The sequence below is a fragment of the Pseudomyrmex gracilis genome, unplaced genomic scaffold (genome assembly GCF_002006095.1).
Source record: "Pseudomyrmex gracilis isolate BER0280 unplaced genomic scaffold, ASM200609v1 scaffold_52, whole genome shotgun sequence".
NCBI classification, from domain to species: domain Eukaryota; kingdom Metazoa; phylum Arthropoda; class Insecta; order Hymenoptera; family Formicidae; genus Pseudomyrmex; species Pseudomyrmex gracilis.
Window position 1 is genome coordinate 827900 of NW_018020636.1, and position 19048 is coordinate 846947.

General features: G+C 38.9%; 2 protein-coding genes and 1 long non-coding RNA gene across 5 annotated transcripts in view; 1 reads left to right on the plus strand and 2 right to left on the minus strand.

The window, feature by feature from the left end:
• The window catches only part of LOC109853667 (putative polypeptide N-acetylgalactosaminyltransferase 9), a 212713-nt gene extending 204217 nt beyond the window's left edge, over nt 1-8496 (minus strand). For 2 of the 3 annotated variants that reach the window (XM_020425987.1, XM_020425983.1), the window contains exon 1: nt 8132-8495. The gene's annotated coding sequence lies outside the window, so the exon portion shown is untranslated. Of the gene's footprint in view, nt 1-8131 lie in introns of all 3 variants that reach the window. The other variant, XM_020425991.1, reaches the window with a different exon arrangement.
• Nucleotides 8497-8731: 235 nt separating this feature from the next.
• Nucleotides 8732-10930, plus strand: LOC109853655. Its single transcript, XR_002250135.1, has 4 exons — nt 8732-8847; nt 9529-9792; nt 9883-10083; nt 10381-10930. It is a non-coding gene; the product is annotated as an uncharacterized LOC109853655 (long non-coding RNA).
• A 1785-nt stretch (nt 10931-12715) lies between these two features.
• LOC109853644 (brachyury protein homolog) lies at nt 12716-16987 on the minus strand. Its single transcript, XM_020425951.1, has 6 exons — nt 16640-16987; nt 15711-15806; nt 14649-14892; nt 14285-14438; nt 13983-14180; nt 12716-13844 (listed from the first exon to the last, which is right to left on the minus strand). Exons 1-6 carry the CDS (start codon nt 16948-16950, stop codon nt 12997-12999), a joined length of 1851 nt encoding a protein of 616 aa, XP_020281540.1. The 5' UTR covers nt 16951-16987; the 3' UTR covers nt 12716-12996.
• Nucleotides 16988-19048: the final 2061 nt, after the last annotated feature.

Below are 19048 nucleotides of genomic sequence, written 5' to 3' on the forward strand. Positions count from 1 at the left end.
AGATGAAGAAGAGACACAGAAATCGGAAAGAGAAGATCGAAGAAAGAGAAAGAAAGAAAGAAAGAGAGAGAGAAAGAGTAAGCAAGAAAACCGAACCGACCTGTCTGAGTCAACCGGTCTAACCACATGTTTGCCTGAGAGTCGCTATGCAACCGGATGGGGGGTTCGCTCAGAACCGTAAGCAATCTCCGTTAAGCCGCATTTACACCAAAGAACAAATCGATCGATCCGGACCGACGTTTATCCCCCCCCCTTTTGTGATCGGTACCGCAGACAAAGAGACCTTCAGCGTGCCAGTACACCCACATTTGCAAACGTTCGGTGCGGCGGTCCCTAATTTAATCCTTTGCGTTACCCAAACTTTTTGGACGTCGCCCAAAGACACGCAACTGATACGAGGAGAGACGAAAAGCGGGTGTAAGTCTGTAAAATACGATCCTGAGAGAGAGGGAATGTGGAACACGCCAAACTCGATCCCCCGCCCTCTCGAAAGCAACCGTAATAAACGTAAAGCGTGTGATCGCGAAAGAACACGAAGATGCGTCACGTAACGAATAGGTAGTTTGTCGTTTTGTGTGAACAACGCTTTAAACGTTTTACTCCACCAAGTCCGGAGTTCTCGCTTACGAGCGTTCATCGATATGGAAGAAAAATTCTATGAAAGCAACAATCGCGTGTTGCTCGTCGTCGTTATCTGTGATAGATTTATTGCCGTTTGAATTTATCTGACGCGCGAATTTTAATATGTGAAAAATCGCTGAATTGAAGTGTCCCACACACACGTCAAAGAGCAGCCGTACATTATTCTTCATACCTAAACATATAAAAACATTTATCGTGCAAGAACATAATTCATATTTTAACGTTTAATTTATATTTTTAACTTTTTTCCACTGAATCTTTCACTTTTCAAAAAATTTACTTTTTCCTGTGCCACAAAACTGGACATTTATTAAAGAAATAATTGCGACAAACTATTTATACTGGTAACTCTCTCTCTCGTACAACGCGATATTTCAACAACGCGGTTTCGATATAACGCGGTTTACAAATTGTGGTAAAATGGAGTCTAACCCCGTTTTTTTTTTTTCTTTCCCAAATCTGATCTGCGCGTGCTTATGCGAGCCTCGTATAACGCGATTTATATAACGCGGCATTTCTGTGGAACAAAATGTCCACGTTGCACGAGGATTATCTGTATGTGCAAAATTAAAAACTTGAGATCACATCTTGAAAAAAACTTGAAATATTAATAATTGCTATGTTTACAATATTTACATTCTAATAATTACTTCGTTAATAAATATCTATATTCTTTAATATTAACAAACTTTAATTTGTCTATTCCTCGCGAAAGTGACTTATCCTATATAACAAAAATTGCCTCCTTTCCGCGTTGCCGATTGGTTGGTTGGTTGATTGATCGAGTCGAGTCGAATCGAATCGAATCGGTAAGATCGAGAGAGTAAATAATGACAGAAAAGCGATTTTGACAGTTCGTCATATACGTGAAGAAAATTAAAAATGTGATTAAAGTAAAGTCACGTAACAGAAAAAAGTAGAAAAACAATATGTGACTATAAAGTAACGTGACTGTAATTTATATTATATATAACATTAAATAATATGTATTACACATATTATTTAATGTTATAATATTATACTTTATATTGTATTATATGTATTATATACATACTACAGTAAGCTCACTGACCTCGGCCGCGCGACCTTGGTGGGGGGGGGAGAGTCACTGACCTCAGTCGCGCGACCTTGGTGGAGTCACTGACCTCGGTCGCGCGACCTTGGTGGGGTCACTGACTTTGGTCACGTGATTACGGTATGTATATATATATGTATATATGTATTATATATAGGTATAGAATATTATATATAATATATATAATATTCTCTTTTTTACTCTTTTCCTTGTCGCGTAACTTTAGTCACATGTTGTTTTTCCATTCTCTTCTTTTTTTTTCGAGTTTGATTTTTATGTTATTTCTGACATCTCTCATATATACATCATGTGTATTATATGGTTTGTAAGACGTGTATACTACACTAGCTGTCATCGCGGTGACAGGTTAAGTTTACTAGCTCAACACGTTAAAATAAAAACAATAACGGCGCGCGCGTATGTGTGTGTGTGTGTGTATGTATTTATACGGAGAAAGAAGTCGTCGTAGAATTTGCGTTTGCAATTTTCATGCATCATATGTAGACGGCGCGAGTGCTCCCGGCTACGAAAGGCCATCGATGACATATTTACAGTGTATTGAGCACACAACATTTAAATTTTAGATGACCAGACAGCATACCGTTGTACTCGCACGCGCTGTGTGTCGTACGCTTCGGGTCGGATAGCTGTAATTCGCTGTATTTCCCCTGCTCCCGTTTCACACAAACACACGTACGCGTATACATGTGCATGAGAAACCTCTCGTTTTTAAAGTTCGATCGAATCTCTCTGGGAATGGGGCTAGATATTTGCCCACTCGCGGATATCTCGCGCAGCTTCGCTGTTCGCCCGGATATATTGCCCATGGATTATTGGAGGTTCGCGACGAATGATTGGTTGCACAAAATTTGATTCACCTCACCGCCTCTTTTTTGCCCCTCACTCTCTCAATATCCGCGCCGTGTCTCGAAAAAGAAAATACAACAACAACAATAATAATAATAATAACAAGTACGCGCGGAGTATTTTCGCAATCAGGATTTTTAGAGATGTGTAACATAAACCGATATATGAATAATTGAGATACACGATTGTGTTTTAATTGTCAAACAAAAAAACTTATTATTGAATTAATACACAAGAAAGAAATTGTTTGTTGTAGATCGATTAATTGGTGTGTTTGAACAACACACACTTGTGTGTACATTCATAAATAATTACGCGCGACACCATTCGCTTAATCGATCACAATTCTTTGTTCATCGAGTGTATGTAAAAAAAAAAAAAAAAAAAAAAAAGAAGAGATTCGAATTGATTCGCGCGCGCGTGCTCTGAAAAACGATTGCAAAACCCATCGTCATCGCGACCGAGGACAGCTTCGTGAGGATGTGCAATTTGCAATCCATCTTATGCGCTTGACGTAGTATCATCTTTGGGTATCATTAGTCAAGACACACGCTTAACGTGCAGAACGATCGTGACAAGGGACATTATCGTCCGCGTATCATCGGGTACGGAGCCAGGATACAGAGCGGAAATGATATAAACTCAAGGGAAACTGCGCGAAGATGCCCGAGGGGGAGAAGAACGGGGGGAGGGGATGGATGTGGTAATAGTTCATCTGTATCACACAGGACAAACTGTTACGAGCAGGCGGACACATATATATATACATATGTATACACATATGTACGTGTATATATATATATATATATATGTATATACATACATATATGTGTATGCAACTAAGCCGCGTGTACACATGAAACAAAAAGAGAAGGAAAATGAAGTTGTTCTCCCTACACGAGAATCCGCTTTGAAATTTCCGACTAACTCCGACTGTGCATTTAGATTTGCAACGCGCGCGAGAAGAAGTCGTTCGGATCCGGAAAACCACACTTCGGACACAAAGTAATCTTCTGTGTGTCTTCGGTGAAACGACGTTACGACTGGTGGCAATTAAAAAAGAAAAAAAAAAAAGATTAAAGTGACAAAAAATCGTAAAATAACTTATCAACGTACATTTGCTCTTCTTATATTTCATCGTACGTCGCGTCATTCGTTTCGCGATTGTATTTACATATCTCGTTGTTATAATCAGATCTTGACTCCTTAAAATATATATACAATCAATATTTCACACGTGATATATATATTCTTTCTCGTGAAAATTACCACTAAACCTGATTTACTAATTCCACTCATCAAAGATCAAAGCGGAAGCATAATTTGATACTTATCTATGTGAAAACTTTGTATAAAATAAATTTTTTGTACAAATAAATTTTTAAGACACGTTTGCAACTTTAACAGATGATCTCGGACGTTCTTGAACCAATTTGTCACGCGCGTACAGCATTGCGACGAGCTCGCCACCAGTCCAATTTTGATCGCACACGTGTCGCGGGGTCGCGATCGTTATTCTTTGTGTCGCGAAGAAACAAGATAGACAGGAGAGTTCGAGGAATATATTTTCAATCTGAAACGGAGTCGGCCGAGAGCGGAGATTTAATTAAAGATGCATTGCGCTTCGCTTCTAAAGTTGAATGAAGCTCAGGCTGTGCGAACTTGGGGCAGAGAGGGGATCCCCGTCGCTCTTGATTACATCCTATCGCGTCACGTATCTACATTTTATTTTTCACGCTGAGTCTGTACACATCGTCGCTGCGATCTCAATTAAACTTTTTTCCTGCATTTATCCTTCAAAGAATAGAATGTCAAGCCGAACAACCCGACCGATGAATCCGGCCGACGAATCCGTGGACGAGACACGGAAGTTTGATTTTTTTGTGTTTGTTTTTTTTTTTATCCCTAGGTTACGCTCTGTATTCTCTTACCCTCTCTCTCTTTTTCTATCTCTTTCTCTTGTCGCGGATTAATTACGATCGATTGACCAACGAATATTTCCGGGATTATTGCAACAATGAACTTTTGCGCGCGCGCGCGCGCATATACACGCGTAATTGAGAAAATTTAGCCGCGCTTTCATCTCCCCTTCTTCATTTCGTCCGACTGCTCCGACTGTGTTTGCGCGCGTTACATTAATTAAGCATCCGCTGTATTAAATTAAACGTGCTCGAATAAATACGTAACGATTGAAACTTGTCATTGTTTGTGATATTTTTCACGCGCGCGCGTGCGCGCACTTTTGCGCGAGTTGCGATTAATCCTAAAGGACACGCGACCGTGATGTGAGCTATGCATAATAATCAAACAATTTGCATAGATTTCGTTAACATTTCCGCCGCGCGAAATAATTTGCCGGATTTTGAAACTGTCGAAAATAACAGTTCGCGTTTCATTGACACAAGTCAACTAATATATGTGTGTAACATGTGAGTAATCAGTGCATTCATTAACATAATACGCCTAAATATTCTTTAGTTACCTGCTGTACTTCTAACACGCTCCCATTATATAAAAAAAAATAAAACTTCATCATGTAATTATTTAATTAAACTATCATTTTTCATTGACGATTATATTTAAAAATAAATCGCAAAATATAAACGTAGCACATATCGCGTACTAACATAAGCACAAATGCTTTCAAATCGTATTGTACACATAGTATGCAAATGTCTATACAGAATGCAAACGCGCATCACGTCTCTTCTACTCGGTAGTGGCAAGCCGTATGCGAGCATCAACCTCGGTTAGGTCATGAACGTGCTAGATACCGCGAGACACAAAGTTCAAGCAAGTCGGCCGTTACAATTGTTTCATGACTCTCTTTACGATCGTACCTGGAGTCATTCTAATTTTTTACCGCGACGTATACGCGCTGCGCAAACGTCTTTATATCAGTGTTACTTTATGCACATAATATAACACTCGCGTTCATGCGACAAAAAACATTTTCAGAAAACGAGAGTTGTTTTTTTTTTTTTTTTTTTTTTTATTCAATTGCTTACTTTGGCACGTACAGTTGTGTTTACGCGCTGCGCAAACGTCTTTATATCAGTGTTACTTTATGCACATAATATAACACTCGCGTTCATGCGACAAAAAACATTTTCAGAAAACGAGANTTTTTTTTTTTTTTTTTTTTTTTTATTCAATTGCTTACTTTGGCACGTACAGTTGTGTTTATGTTGTTTCAACTTGCTAGACGAAACTTTGCAGCAAGCAAATAAAATAATGAGATGTAAATTTTGCAAGTGAGGGAAAAAAATATAGAAATTGTTTTTTGAATCAAACGATAGAAACAACAATAAAAACTTTCGTTAAATGCAATTTTGAAAATTTTAACACATTTCTGTATTATTTAATAAAGAAAACAATATTTAACAAAGAACTAAAATTCTCTATATCTTTCAAAGTCTAAAAAAGTTACTTAAAATTCAATTTTTTAAATTTTAAGTTTTATTACATTTAAGTGTGTAATTTCTTTTTATTATAAATAATAGAAATAAAACGTATAAATCTTTTTCTAAATAAATTGAAACGCACAAATGTGCGACAGTTAAAACGAGCTTGACACACTAACCGCAATGATTTATGTTCCTTCGCAAGTGATAAATTCGAAAGAAAACCGGAAAATAACGATGCGCAAATAACATTACATGCTGCACAGCTGGTATGCTTTGTACGTTCAATAGAACGCAAGTTGTTGATACATAAATTTTGAAATAACAGACACTGTGTGCGTGTCTGTGTGCGAAAACATTATCGATTATGAAAATTGCTGCCTTCCGTAATACATTCGCCGTCTCTCTCCTTTTTCTATCAAAGTATACGTTCGTTTCGTGTTTTATAAATTCGATCGGAACTTCTATCTCACGTGTGTTCCGTCGTCATATTAGAGATAAAGATACATATTTCGTGCCTCGTTTTACAATACATGTGATTTTTAGGGCGTATTCGCGATAATCTTATCAATTGGTGCTTATGACATCTTATCAATTTCCCAACGAGTGGAGAAAGCTATGTAAACTATATTTTCGAAAACATTATAGCTGTTATTTACGTACTTGCGTTCGATCCAAACGCAACGTTTCTTACGCTACATTTTACAATCTTACGTGTTTCTAGAAATTATATATTCCTCCCTCTCTGTGTGTGACTTAATAAAAATATTTTAGAGAAACACGATAGGAAAACAATTTATTTGAAACTGTTATCTGCATTAATACGTCATATTGTTAACTAAAGTGTTTTTTAAAATATTCAAAACTTGAACTGTTATTTTCTTAACATTTTCTCACGATGATAAAATATATGTTCTTTTTTGCGCGCGTGTGTAAGAAACGTTTTAATTTTTCTCCGACTCACGCGTACGCAAAGAGTAATCGCACGTTGGAAATACTCGAGGTGATTAATCTCCGTCTTCAAACGATTAACATAATTTACAAAATTACGCGCTGTAGTTCGCTTCGAAGGAATCTTTGAAATTATTTTTGTTTTTTTGTTTTTTTTTTTTCAATTCAACTATAATCTCTGGAACGTGTTTTCTCAGCTTGGGATATTTTATCTCTCGTTCGAAAAATGTATTCGTAATATAAAGAAAATCGCGCGCAATCTACTCGCGCGCAAACGAGCCGCTTTTGACACCCGAACGATAACGTTGCTCTACAGGCCGACCTATATAAACAGGTGTGCTCGTGGCTTTGCATGCTTGCGATGCCTTACGTAGCGACACGAGCACGACATAAGGGGTTGATTATACAACATAGGTTGCGTTTTCAGACCGCGACAAGTTTGACTTTCGCGGAGCGAAGCTTTCGCCTTTGAACCTAGATCCATTCGATCGTGAAAATAAAACCATTTCCATCGCGCGTACATTTTCCCCGCGGATGAATAACGAGAACTGTGTCATGTACTTTCATGTGGACTGCGAATGTAAAAGGTTTCGAAGTGATTACGAATCACCTGTCACATGGAATGTTTTTTTTTCTTTTTTTTTTGCTCTAACTTTTTAAAACGCACAAAGAATTCAAAACAAAACCGAGCGTTACTATAGCGAACACTTTACGCGGACAAATATATATATATATATTTTTTTTAAATAAACATATCGGTAAAACTATTTTATTACTCAGCGAAATCGGAGCGTGTCTACAACCGGTGTTTAGAAAACACACAACGGCTGACAGACTCGTCATTTGTGAACTGACTTTTGGAACCGTGATAAGTCCGGAATTCTATCGCAAGTGATAAATTTCTCAAAACGTAGCAACTGTTGACTTTTCTGAACGCAACCACGATAATCGCACATCGAGAGAGCGATACGCGCCAAACTTCAAATGTAACAGAATCGTCGAGATTTCCCTTCGAGAAAACACGTGACGTCACACGCAGAAAAACCTCGAGTCAATAAATCTTTACAATCGGGAAAAGGAGAACTATTTCACGAACGACAAAAGCGTCTTTGAAAGACGTCTCTGACAGACGTTCTGCATTCTTCTCGAGTATTTCAAACGATCGTACAATAGACGAATGTGTTGGACTCACCGACGTTGGACTCCGGAGTCGTCCCCGTTGCCGTGCGATATGTCAGTCAAAGCTACGCGGGCTTATCTCTCCTACAGCCGTGGTCATTTTATTTAATCACACACTCGCGACACTCGTGAACACACGGTTCGCGCACTAAACGAAGCACAATATCGCGTCCGTGCCGGTCGTGTTATTTGTTGGGGGGATTTAAAACAAGCGTTTGTTAAAGAGCGCGATGACGCGATGCGCAACGTGATGCACGATGACGAGCAAGTCCGCCAAATTCACAACGCTCGACCGACGACGCACGACCGGCTTCAACTGTCGGCGACTATCGACTATCGCGCACTCGCGACTCCGAAACTCGCCAGCCTCGTTGTTATCGAGCCGACTCGGAGCACTTCGTCCTTCTTCGCCTTCACCAACACTACGTGCCGCCACATGCGTTCGGCCCTTCGACCGGCGCGATGCGACTGCTCTTCCCTAACGTGCCGAATATCGCCGAACACGCACGAGCTTTCACGAAGCAATAGGAGCGCGAAAAAGGTACTCTTACGGGTACTACATTCGCACGGTGGAAAAATTCTCATTCTTTGATAAATTCTTTTGATGTAAAAGACACGTTCACGTGGAACAGCATTTCGTCATAACCTCATTTTTAGAAGAACTTCCATCAGATGTTCATTAGATGTCTAATGGACGATCATGTCTGTGCGGGAGTAAAGGACTGAATGGTATGTATTTTTCACTTTTGTTCTTTTACATAAAAAATGAAAAAGATCGTTTTTACCCATTTGTGTTTCAATACTATTTTATTTTTCGCACATATACGCGCACACTGATTCTCTCATGTGTCCTTATTTCGCTACGCTGCTTTCTGTCATAATCAAAGTGCACAATTGTAAAATGCACAAAACTAAAATAAGTTACGCCACAATTCTAGTTCACGGATTAAAATGAGAATTAAAATACCAGTAAAAAGCACAGAAAATAGAAATAAGAATAATTTCGACTCTCGATCTACACATTCGTGAATTTATGCAAGAGTACTTATTTTTCATACATGTATAGTTAAAAAAATAAAGTGCGTGTAGGTAAAAACAAAAACGTCTTTAAAAAGTAGCAGACTGAAGATAATAAACGCGTAGAACTTTTTCAAGTTGAAAAATTTCTGTGTTTTATTTAATCATTGTTCTTGGATCATGTTAAAGTGTTTATTTTTCATTAATCGATATACGAACGCGCTAAAATGTTAATATTTTATTTTCTCTTAAAACAATTCATCTGCAATTTCAAAGAGAAGTTCGATAACGTGATTGAGTCGCTATGTAAAACTCTGCATAACAACTTTTTATTAAACGCGAGTTAAACTTTAATCAAACAAACAATAAAGAAAGATCGGTAATGTTTGTTAGAAACGACGACGACGACGACGATAATTCCACAGTAGTACTTTAGACGGTCCTTTGTCGGTCGATCGCGTCACCGATTTGTTTATTGGCGGCGTGAGATCAGAGAGTGCGGTAAGCGGAATCATTTCAGAAAAGAAGGGGAAAACTGGGCGGTAACAACTGATCGCGCGCGTGCGTTCTACTTGTGCCCGAACTGATCATCAGTACTTCCATAAAATCACGTGACATACGGTTGCTGAAAGCGTAGGAAGTTCATTTCTCACGCAGGTAAAGTTAAAGAAGTATTTATTATTATACGTGTATTATTAATTTTTTGTTTGTATAAATTATGATACTGTGAGTTTTGCTCTTGTGCAGGTTAAATTCCCCGATAAAATAAAAAATATTTGAATATGCCCAAGAACGTAAAAGAGTATGTTAAAAAAACTAACGAGGATGGTATAGTGTTATACTATTGTACAAAATGTCATATGAAATCTGACAGACGATATAATGCTACCAGGCATTACGAGCGATTTCACGAAGCACTAAAGATACCAAAACAATGCGGTAGTTGTTGTAAGTATTATTAAAATACAATTTGTTTTATAGTTATAGGTCTCTTAGATACTTTTACGTTATATTTATGTCTAAAACAAAACTGTGCCGAAAGAGCCAAAGTTTTTTTTGAAAATATTTGCCTGTTTGTTTTGTGAAACTGAATTTCTATTATGACACTGTTTCTCTGTTTTTCTACAAAATGAAGGTTTTCTTATTCGAAAAAGAATAGAACTACTGTATCATTTTATATTTTTTCATATTTTGTTTCCTTTTTTTTCTATTAGTAATATCTAGAACCAAAATTCATATTTCTAGCAAAGCAATTCGTTACCAAAGGAGATCTTTATGAACACAGGGAAAAAGTCCATGATGATAAAAAAAGATATTGTAGACAACAAAAAAATGTTACAAAACAAACAAATATTTTGGCATGTGCAGAAAAGGATTCTGAACAGATAAACAAAGAAAAGTCTTGTATGAATTTGAATTTTACATCCAATAATCAGACAGAAAACTACCTATCACCAAAGAAAAGATTGCTTTGCAAATGGCAAAAAACATCAGAAAACAGTCATTATCCATTTCGCTCTATTGAAAACTTTGAGAATTCTATTTTAACAACCACTACTGATAGTCTAAATAATACTAGTCCCAACCTTGTTATTTTAAATATAAATAAATCAACACAGTATACATATGATGTTAGGTCAGTAACAGCATTAACAAACATATTACAAGAGTTTATTGGTTTTTAATTGTCGCACTGTCTATTATATACTTTTTAAATCACTACAAGTGTTCATTATATATTTTTATACTTGTGGGGACTTTAAAACAGTTGTTTTACATTAATCATTTGTTAATCTTTTCTTTTTAGAGTCATTTAAACATATTTTTTATCCGCTGTGTGTATATGTATATCATTTTTGTTTTATACTTGAGATATAATAAGTATATATTTTATATTGTGTGAAATATAAAAGTATAATTGTGCAAGGATTGAGACAATTAGATTAGTTTTAATGTCTCCACATAAAGTAGGTTAAGAACTGTAATAGGAGATATATTTTCTTAGAGCAGCGTACTATGTATTTTATATTTTATATATATATATATATATATTTAGAATAAAAGTACAAAAATGCTGCTATTTTATATCAATTTACAAAACTTAGATTAATGGTTTAAAAATTAAGCGAGAAAGAGAGAAAATGTTTGTTGACAGTTTTAAAGATAACAACAACTTTTTTTTTCTACTAACTAGATTTGTTGCTAGTATTTTATACAAAATTTGACATGTATATGTGCAACATCTGGCATTCTGCGAGTTATTTATATGTAAATTTGTGTTTGATTCGTATCATACCTAACCTAACCTAACCACAATATTAAAACTTCATTTGTATTTGTACAGAGGTCTTTTACACACAAATAGTCTAAATTCTTGAAAATCTGTAAAAAATTGCATTTGTTAAATCATTAGCACTGTCATTGAACTAAGTGAAACAAATTGTGTATTGTTTAATTTTACTATATAGAGTTACGTTCTCAGATAACTTAAGAGATGCTCAACAACTGTGATAGGATATTTTTCAAAATCAGCCTTGGTACCAAAAGTATGATCCAATCATTCCTGTGTTCTATAATTGCTGCCAGTGCTAAACTTGTATAATATATGTGACGTAAACTATAGATCTTTAGCGCTGGGAGTGAATTTTGGGGAACACAGCCCATAAGTGAATTCATCTCAATTGTTGTACAACTGTTTAGTTTCTGAACGTAATGTCAATTGAAACCATGAAAAACATTGCATATTCACACTGATATATCATTACATGTAACACTAAAATCATTGTTCTAACAGTCACAATATTAAAGCACCAGTAATAACACATAGTAGCATTCATGTTTATATATAGATCTTTTTTGAAACTTGTGGATGCTTTGTATTTCGAGTTATGTTGAAAAATGCACATGTTGATGCTAAAGTGTCATTTTATCTATTGCTCAAATAAATAAGAATACAACACTTTAATGTTAATAGCGTGCTCTTTGAACGAATCCCGAATGTATTGAACAGACTGAAAACTGTAATAAACTGTGGGAAAAATGTAGATTGATTGTCTTTTGTTATAAATTGAAGGATATTCAATCTTGACAGAAGACATTCGCTGAGCTGATATATGTCTCGATCAACTACATACCTAATCAAAAAATCTATATATTGTATATATTTCTATATTTATAAATTGATCACCTTGAAAAAACGATGTAACTCAAATTTTAGAAAATATTTTAGCGCGCACGTGTAAGACATAATTTTAACAAGTGAGAATTTTATCTTGAAATGATAAGATACATTGTATATTGCATATTACTGTCTGTTGGAAATATAGAAATTTTCTTTTTTTTTTTATATATATGAACAGCTGATAATGTAGAAACGAAGAAGTTATTACTATAGCAGATGATATTTTTTGAATAATCTTCAAATGTAGTTAAAACCGTTGAACAGTGTAACTTGGATAAAGTTTGGATGGCTTGTTTTGTAAATCAGAGTTATACATTTTGCGTATAAAAAGGTGAATATTGTCTACGCATTTTATATGTGGATATATACATATATTTTTTTCTCTTGACAGTTTTTGATATATAATATTAACAATATTTTGGCAATTGATTAAAAATAATTGAAATACTACAGTATTTAGGACGGAGTGGTAGAATTGCATATATTTATCTGTTTTGCACGCGATTTTTCCCTTGACTTATATTCACTGCACTAAATATATTCTTAGTGTCGATGGAATTATTTATATATAAAACTCGACATCGTTACAGCAATCGCAACAATCTTATTCACGACGCATAAGCTCGAAGATATGTCTTCGCTTGTAATAATGCAAAATTTCTCCGTACAACAAGTTCGAGTCAAATGGCGGTAGTTTGTGGTGCGGGTGGTGGTGTCAATGGCGTCCAAGTAGTTTGTTCGCCAGCGATCTCTGTTTCCTGTCGATGGTGAGTGTGATGATGATGGTGCTGGTGATGAGGATGGCGATCGACAACCGTTGTTAAGTATCTTCTGTCATCATCCGGCTGAACCTCGTTTAAAGCGTCCGCGGTTTGCTCCGGATAACCCATTTGAATGTGAGGATGTTCCTTCGGTGGACTATCGTACTCTACACTAACCGGCGAAGAAGTTTCTGTCTGCGGTAACGTCTGCAAGTGTAACATCTGCGTTTGAGGGTGATGTCGATGCTGATCGGAAGTTGTGGACTGCGAAGCATGATGATATTCCGGGACATATTCATTTGCGTCCGAAGCAACAGGATCTCCGCTTTGCGGATGCAAACCGTGATGCGGAATGGAATTGTACGGAACCGAAGACATCTGGTGATGTAGATGGAGATTCAAATTTAGATATGATTGTTGCTGCTGCTGCTGTTGCTGGTCTAACGCGGTGGAATGGATCCAAGATGGATCGGTACCGTGTCCACCGTGCTGTTCTTGGGACGATAAGTTTGAAGGCACGTATAGAGTGCAACCAGTTACAGCAGTTGTGCTGGAAACTGTGCCTACAACTGTTCTACCGAAAACCGTGTGTGCTGACGAGGTCGGCGACGCCGAGGGCGACGATGGCCACTCTTGCGATGCAGCTGATGGTAAGCAGGCGGAATTGAGATTCTGCAACGAGTCTGGACTGCGCGGTGACCAAGCTGGAGCTGTCACATAAGCGGTGGAATGTAAAAGCGGCATCGTGTACGCATCCGCATGTTGTTCTGTGAAAAAGAAACAATATGGAAATTTTTTGAAAAATATAAAAAAAATCACGCAGAATTCAGTGACTGTGTTGATAGGTAAGTTGTAACTTAAGTGTTTTGAGGTTTAATTAACGCAATGAAAGTAATTTTACGTGCCATCTTGGGCGTATTTGTGTCTCAAGGTGTAGGGCGCAGTTCTGCAGGTACTTCTGTGTCCAGAGGTGGTAACGGTGCACGAATTTGAAAAATGATTGCTAACACAAGCTGACACTTGATTCTGCGCGGCGGCGATCGCCGATGCGGTATTGTATTCATATCCCATTGTAGGTTGTGGTAGAAACAATGCGCCTGCGTCTGTGAAACACGTGTTATTAAAGAAACACATCTCTTTCTATCTCTCTCTTCACTCTCTTCTAAAATTCTGCAAACTTTTTTGTTACATTTACGCATCAACTCACATTGCGGATAAGTTTGCGAATCGGTGGGTCTTTCTTTGCTGTCGAGAAACGCTTTTGCGAACGGATTGTACTTGATCTTCAGGCTCGTGACTTCCTCGTTCTGATAGGCAGTCACCGCGATAAATTGCGTTTCAGGGAAACGATACGTGAGAACCTACATAAATATGTTAATAATGAAATAATAATTTATAATAGATAAGTGTGCGGCCAAAATGTGAAATGTTATCCCGCATCTTCCGCTTGTTTTTTTTTTTTTTTTTTTTTTTGCAGAAAAAGGAGTCTCTCTTTCTCGATTGAATTACCGTGTCGGCCGAATCTTGTTTATATATTTAAAAAGAAACAAAAACAAAAAAAAAATACATACTGTTCTCTGTTCTTCGGCGCCCACTCGCACCAAGTGAACACGCGGCTCGTATTTGTGCAACGAGTTCAGCATGATCTGTCCGTTACCGTTCGATTTGTTTGTTAACTTGACTTTGGCGAACGACACCGCTTCCTTCATCCAATGTGCTCCGAAGTTCGGACTTTCCGGATGTATGTAAATCGGATTCGGCGGGGCCACTTCGGCTTTTCCACCTGGCACCCATTCTCCATTCACGTACTTCCACCTGTCATTAATTTTTATCGAGATACGTATTATATTATTTATATCCAACACAAAATCGATCCATATTCGATGAGAAATATTTGAAATATTCGCGCAAACACAATAGCATTTATTTTTGTCTATTATTTTTTTTGGGGGGGGGTCGTCTTTTTTGAGATTGTTTTGTGAAAGCCATTGAGAATATAAAGCTCTCGCATTGTTACCGCTCGATTTGTTCAACATCGAATGACGAATCATCGGGCGAGTTAAAAATAACGTTCTAACAAGTTTAGGATCGACTTTAGCAATGTTACGTGATACTTTGAACGAAAGGGGTACGGTAATTACGACTTGTTAGTGTCCTTCGTGCCTCCCCCTCTAGTTCCGCGGCTTCTGCTCGCGAAATAAATCAACGCAAATCGTGCGTTCGCACATTGTGCGTTTACCGTCTACGCAACATTTCGCGATCCCGCGCCTTTCACCGCGCGGCTGTGCAATTTACACAATTTCTGACCTGCTGTTAATTAACAGACCGCTTAATTGCCGCGGCCCGGCTAAATTCCAGATCGTATGTATTTGAGAATTCGCAAGTCGCATCTTAAAATGCATTTTACGACTGCCGGCAAACATAATACGCGAATAAATATAATTTTATATATGCTGTGTTAAAAATTAGATGATAAAAATTCTGTCTCCTTGTGTCTGTGACATCTAAAAATAAAAGTTTGCTTTATCACATAAAACACATGAAGATGCGTGCATTGTGTCATCTCTCTCGACGCGGATTAACAAGACTACACAATAGTTTTCGGTTTATTTTTTATTTTTTTGTCGGTATACCTGTGTGGATCGACTTGCACGAATTCCAGCAACAGCGTGTACATGGCCGCTGGTTCCAAACCACGTGCAACGACCTTCACCACCGGAAACATCCTCCTGCGAACAAAATTAAAATCCGATAAAGACGTCATTTTTGTGTAATTCAATTCTTTGTCAAAAGTTTGCGTTCGCACACATACAAAATCGTTCGAGTCGAGCACAAAACGTTACCATCATTCGTCAAAAAAAAAAAAAAAAAAATATCTAGATTTCACCAGTGATAACTACGCTTCGACCGTGAGACGAATGTCGAAGCGCGTCGAGATCTGCAGCTTCCTCGAGAAATCGACAGCGATTCACGGCGCGGATCCAAGAGATAACCGCTTTGTGGACAGTGTGTTTTTCAACGCGACTACATTTATATGGGCGGTGTATTAATAAAAGCGATTACGGTTTGTCGAGACTGCGGATATGCAGGTAAAAGAAAAAAAAACGTGCTCGCTCGCAGGCATTCACTCGACAGGAGAACGTTTTACAAGAGGATCGTAAGCATCGTAAAGTTTTATTGCCCGACGGTCGGATCTTCCCACAAAAATCTCGGGGAACTCTATCTTTCCACGTTTTTGATCGACGTTCGTCGTTCGTTTCGACGTATTCTATAACTGCATAGTCCCGCATACATACGCACATTTTCGTTAATTAAATATAAACGTATTTTATATTTTACAGCTTACGCGACGGAAGTTTTGTTTATAAAGTCCAAACACGGGTTTAGAAGAATTGTCGCAGCTGCTACTTCTCTCGGCGCAGAAAAATCGCGGCATTTCTTTCCTATGTGAGTTTCAAATTGCACAAAGATCTCTTCTTATCGTTTTGCATCCAAACTTCAAAATATCTATTTGAACGCAATCGCGCGAACACACGCGTATAACGGCGCGGAACAAACGTACCTTCCGTTTTTCGTGACAATCATCTCATTCGTAATGCACTGAAATCTCGTCCATAGTTCCCGGTCCTCCAGCGACAATGACAGCGGCAGTCCTTGATTACCCGAGATCGCGGCAGGCGGACCGAGATTCTGTCTTGCGATCGAACCTCGCTCATCGCGATCTTCTCGATCGTCTTCGGGACTCGTCCGGGTCTGTCTTCCACCGCGTTCTCGCTCGCGATCCCGCTCCTGCTCGCGTTCCCTCTCGTGCTCCCTGTCGCGCTCGTGGCACGAAGAACGGTTCGGAGAACGCGGACCGGTCGCCGGCTGCATCTCTTCGACGTTCTCTTCTCTTTCGCACTTTTCAATAAATTGAAAACTAAAAAAATGCGAAACAATATAAACATGTACGTAACGGAAGAGAAAAACAAATCAGGAATCACACATGTTAATCACGGATATTCTTCTTTGAACAAAGGGAAACTTTGGGCAACGAGGGTGAAGTGACGGTTGATTGGTTTTTTTTTCGTCGCTACTGTGAGGATCAATTCGCGAATCGAATTTGCGACGTGTCGCGAGAGAAAAACGGCGCGACTTTGGCGGGCGGGGAGGAAGGGAATGGAAAATCTCTCGTCTTCTCTTCTTGGCCGATACCTGCAGCGACGATGTGTCTCTTCGTCAGCGACGGAGGATACCCGCGTCGCGCGAGGAGTCGCGTTGCGCGTGGTTCCGCACTCGTAACACTTGGGCGCGATATTTCACACTAGCTGGCGAAGACTCGCCGAAGACTGACCGGCGGTATATCTGCCTCTTTGTCCGCACTTTGTGTCCTGTCTCTCTTTCTCTTTCTCTGGTCTTGGGCTGGTCTTCTTGGACGGGTGCGCTGCCGCTACCAGGAGAGGCACCAGCTCTCTCGCGTTCGCCGGGTGCTAATTACTCGGTAAATTAGAAACCCACGGTTGCAAGTATGGCGATGTCGTGGCGTTGTCCATTGGCCGAGCACGATCCGTTCGGTCGGCCGGTCGTAATGACAGTAGGTACCGCCTTCGACTGATTCCTCGGCCAATGAATGAACAAGTCGGTTTCACAAATCCACCACGGTTGGTGGATTCGCAGGTGAACACAGGTGTTCGCCAGTCCGCCCACGTCCGCCGGTCGTCCGGTTCTCGATTAGTCCTCGCGGACGACGTACACGGATCCGCATGTGTTCTCCCCGTAATCGAAAAACCCTCGCGCGTCGTCATTTTTGTGATCGATGCCGATCCGTGAATTAATTAATCAATCTCGATCGGGAAACGTAAGTCGCGTATGGGAAATTATTTGCCGAGAGAGGCAAGCGAAAGTGTTTCTTTTCGTGGTGAAGTCATCGTGAATTTGTGTCGCGAAGAGGCGACGCGTGTGTGTCACCTCTTCGAGTTAATATTTACGCGCGTATAGAGAGCTGTTGCGCTCTCAGAAAAGTATTACACGTATTTGTTCCTCGCGGAAGAAAGAGAGAGATAAGTGTTGCTTTTTCGTAACGCGCCATGACCAAAATCTTGGTGCGCACAAATGTCTTGTCTTCATTTGGTTACTCCAGTTTTTTTTATTCAAATATTTGTCATTCAAATCGTCACGAGTATTGTTGGTTCTCGTGAAGAGAAGATACACTGCGAAATCTTTTGAACAGAAAAAGCGACTTTCTGACGAGTAACTTTTTTGTTGCAAACTTGATTACAAGTTCGTCAACTGATTTTGCTCCTTTCTTTCTGTATTAGATCAAGCGCTCGCTTACTTGTTTTTCTGACACACCGAGAAAAACATTGTACATACAAATAAACAATTATGAGAGTTTCAATATTCTTTACAAGTACAGAATATGATTATATTGTCACTTTTCTCATCACGCTCGTTAATATTGTCACCGTTATCTCTCTCTCAAATTATAATTTTGCAATTCCGAAACACCACCTCAAACATGACATTTGTCTCGCTCGCGTGATCATTTTGATGTTTATTGATTACGAAAATAGAGTTCCTCGTCTATTACAGCCAAGACGGACGGGAAACTGGTTGGTCGTCTTGTAGTCAAATGACAAAAATCAACAGAGCAAGCGCCGTTCGGCGCGGCCGCACGCTGCATCGCGAGTAGATATTTGAGCAGGATCGTTTCTTGTGTTTGCCATCGCGAAAGGTTTCGGACAGCAATCGCTCGGGGACGCGAAACACAGAGAGAGAGCCATAACCCTATCGATTATTTGTACTAGAAATTTCGTGCGCGGAACGTCGCGTCGCGGTCGTTTCGCCGTCGCCGCAGAGAAGCCATCTTTATTGAACGAAGGCGGTCCAAGGTAATTACTAATTTTCAGCGCGACTGAGATCTTGCGCGATTATTTGCAAAAAACATGTTGTCGGTCCTTGGGCCAGAAACCGCATGACATCAACGATCGTG

Coding starts and splice junctions, on each gene's coding strand:
- LOC109853644 (XM_020425951.1), bottom strand. CDS start 16,950: ATGCAGCCGGCGACCGGTCCGCGTTCTCCGAACCGTTCTTCGTGCCAC. Junction 15,807..16,639: donor ATTGTCACGAAAAACGGAAG/GTACGTTTGTTC, acceptor TTTTGTTCGCAG/GAGGATGTTTCCGGTGGTGA. Junction 13,845..13,982: donor ACACAAATACGCCCAAGATG/GCACGTAAAATT, acceptor TCTTTTTCACAG/AACAACATGCGGATGCGTAC.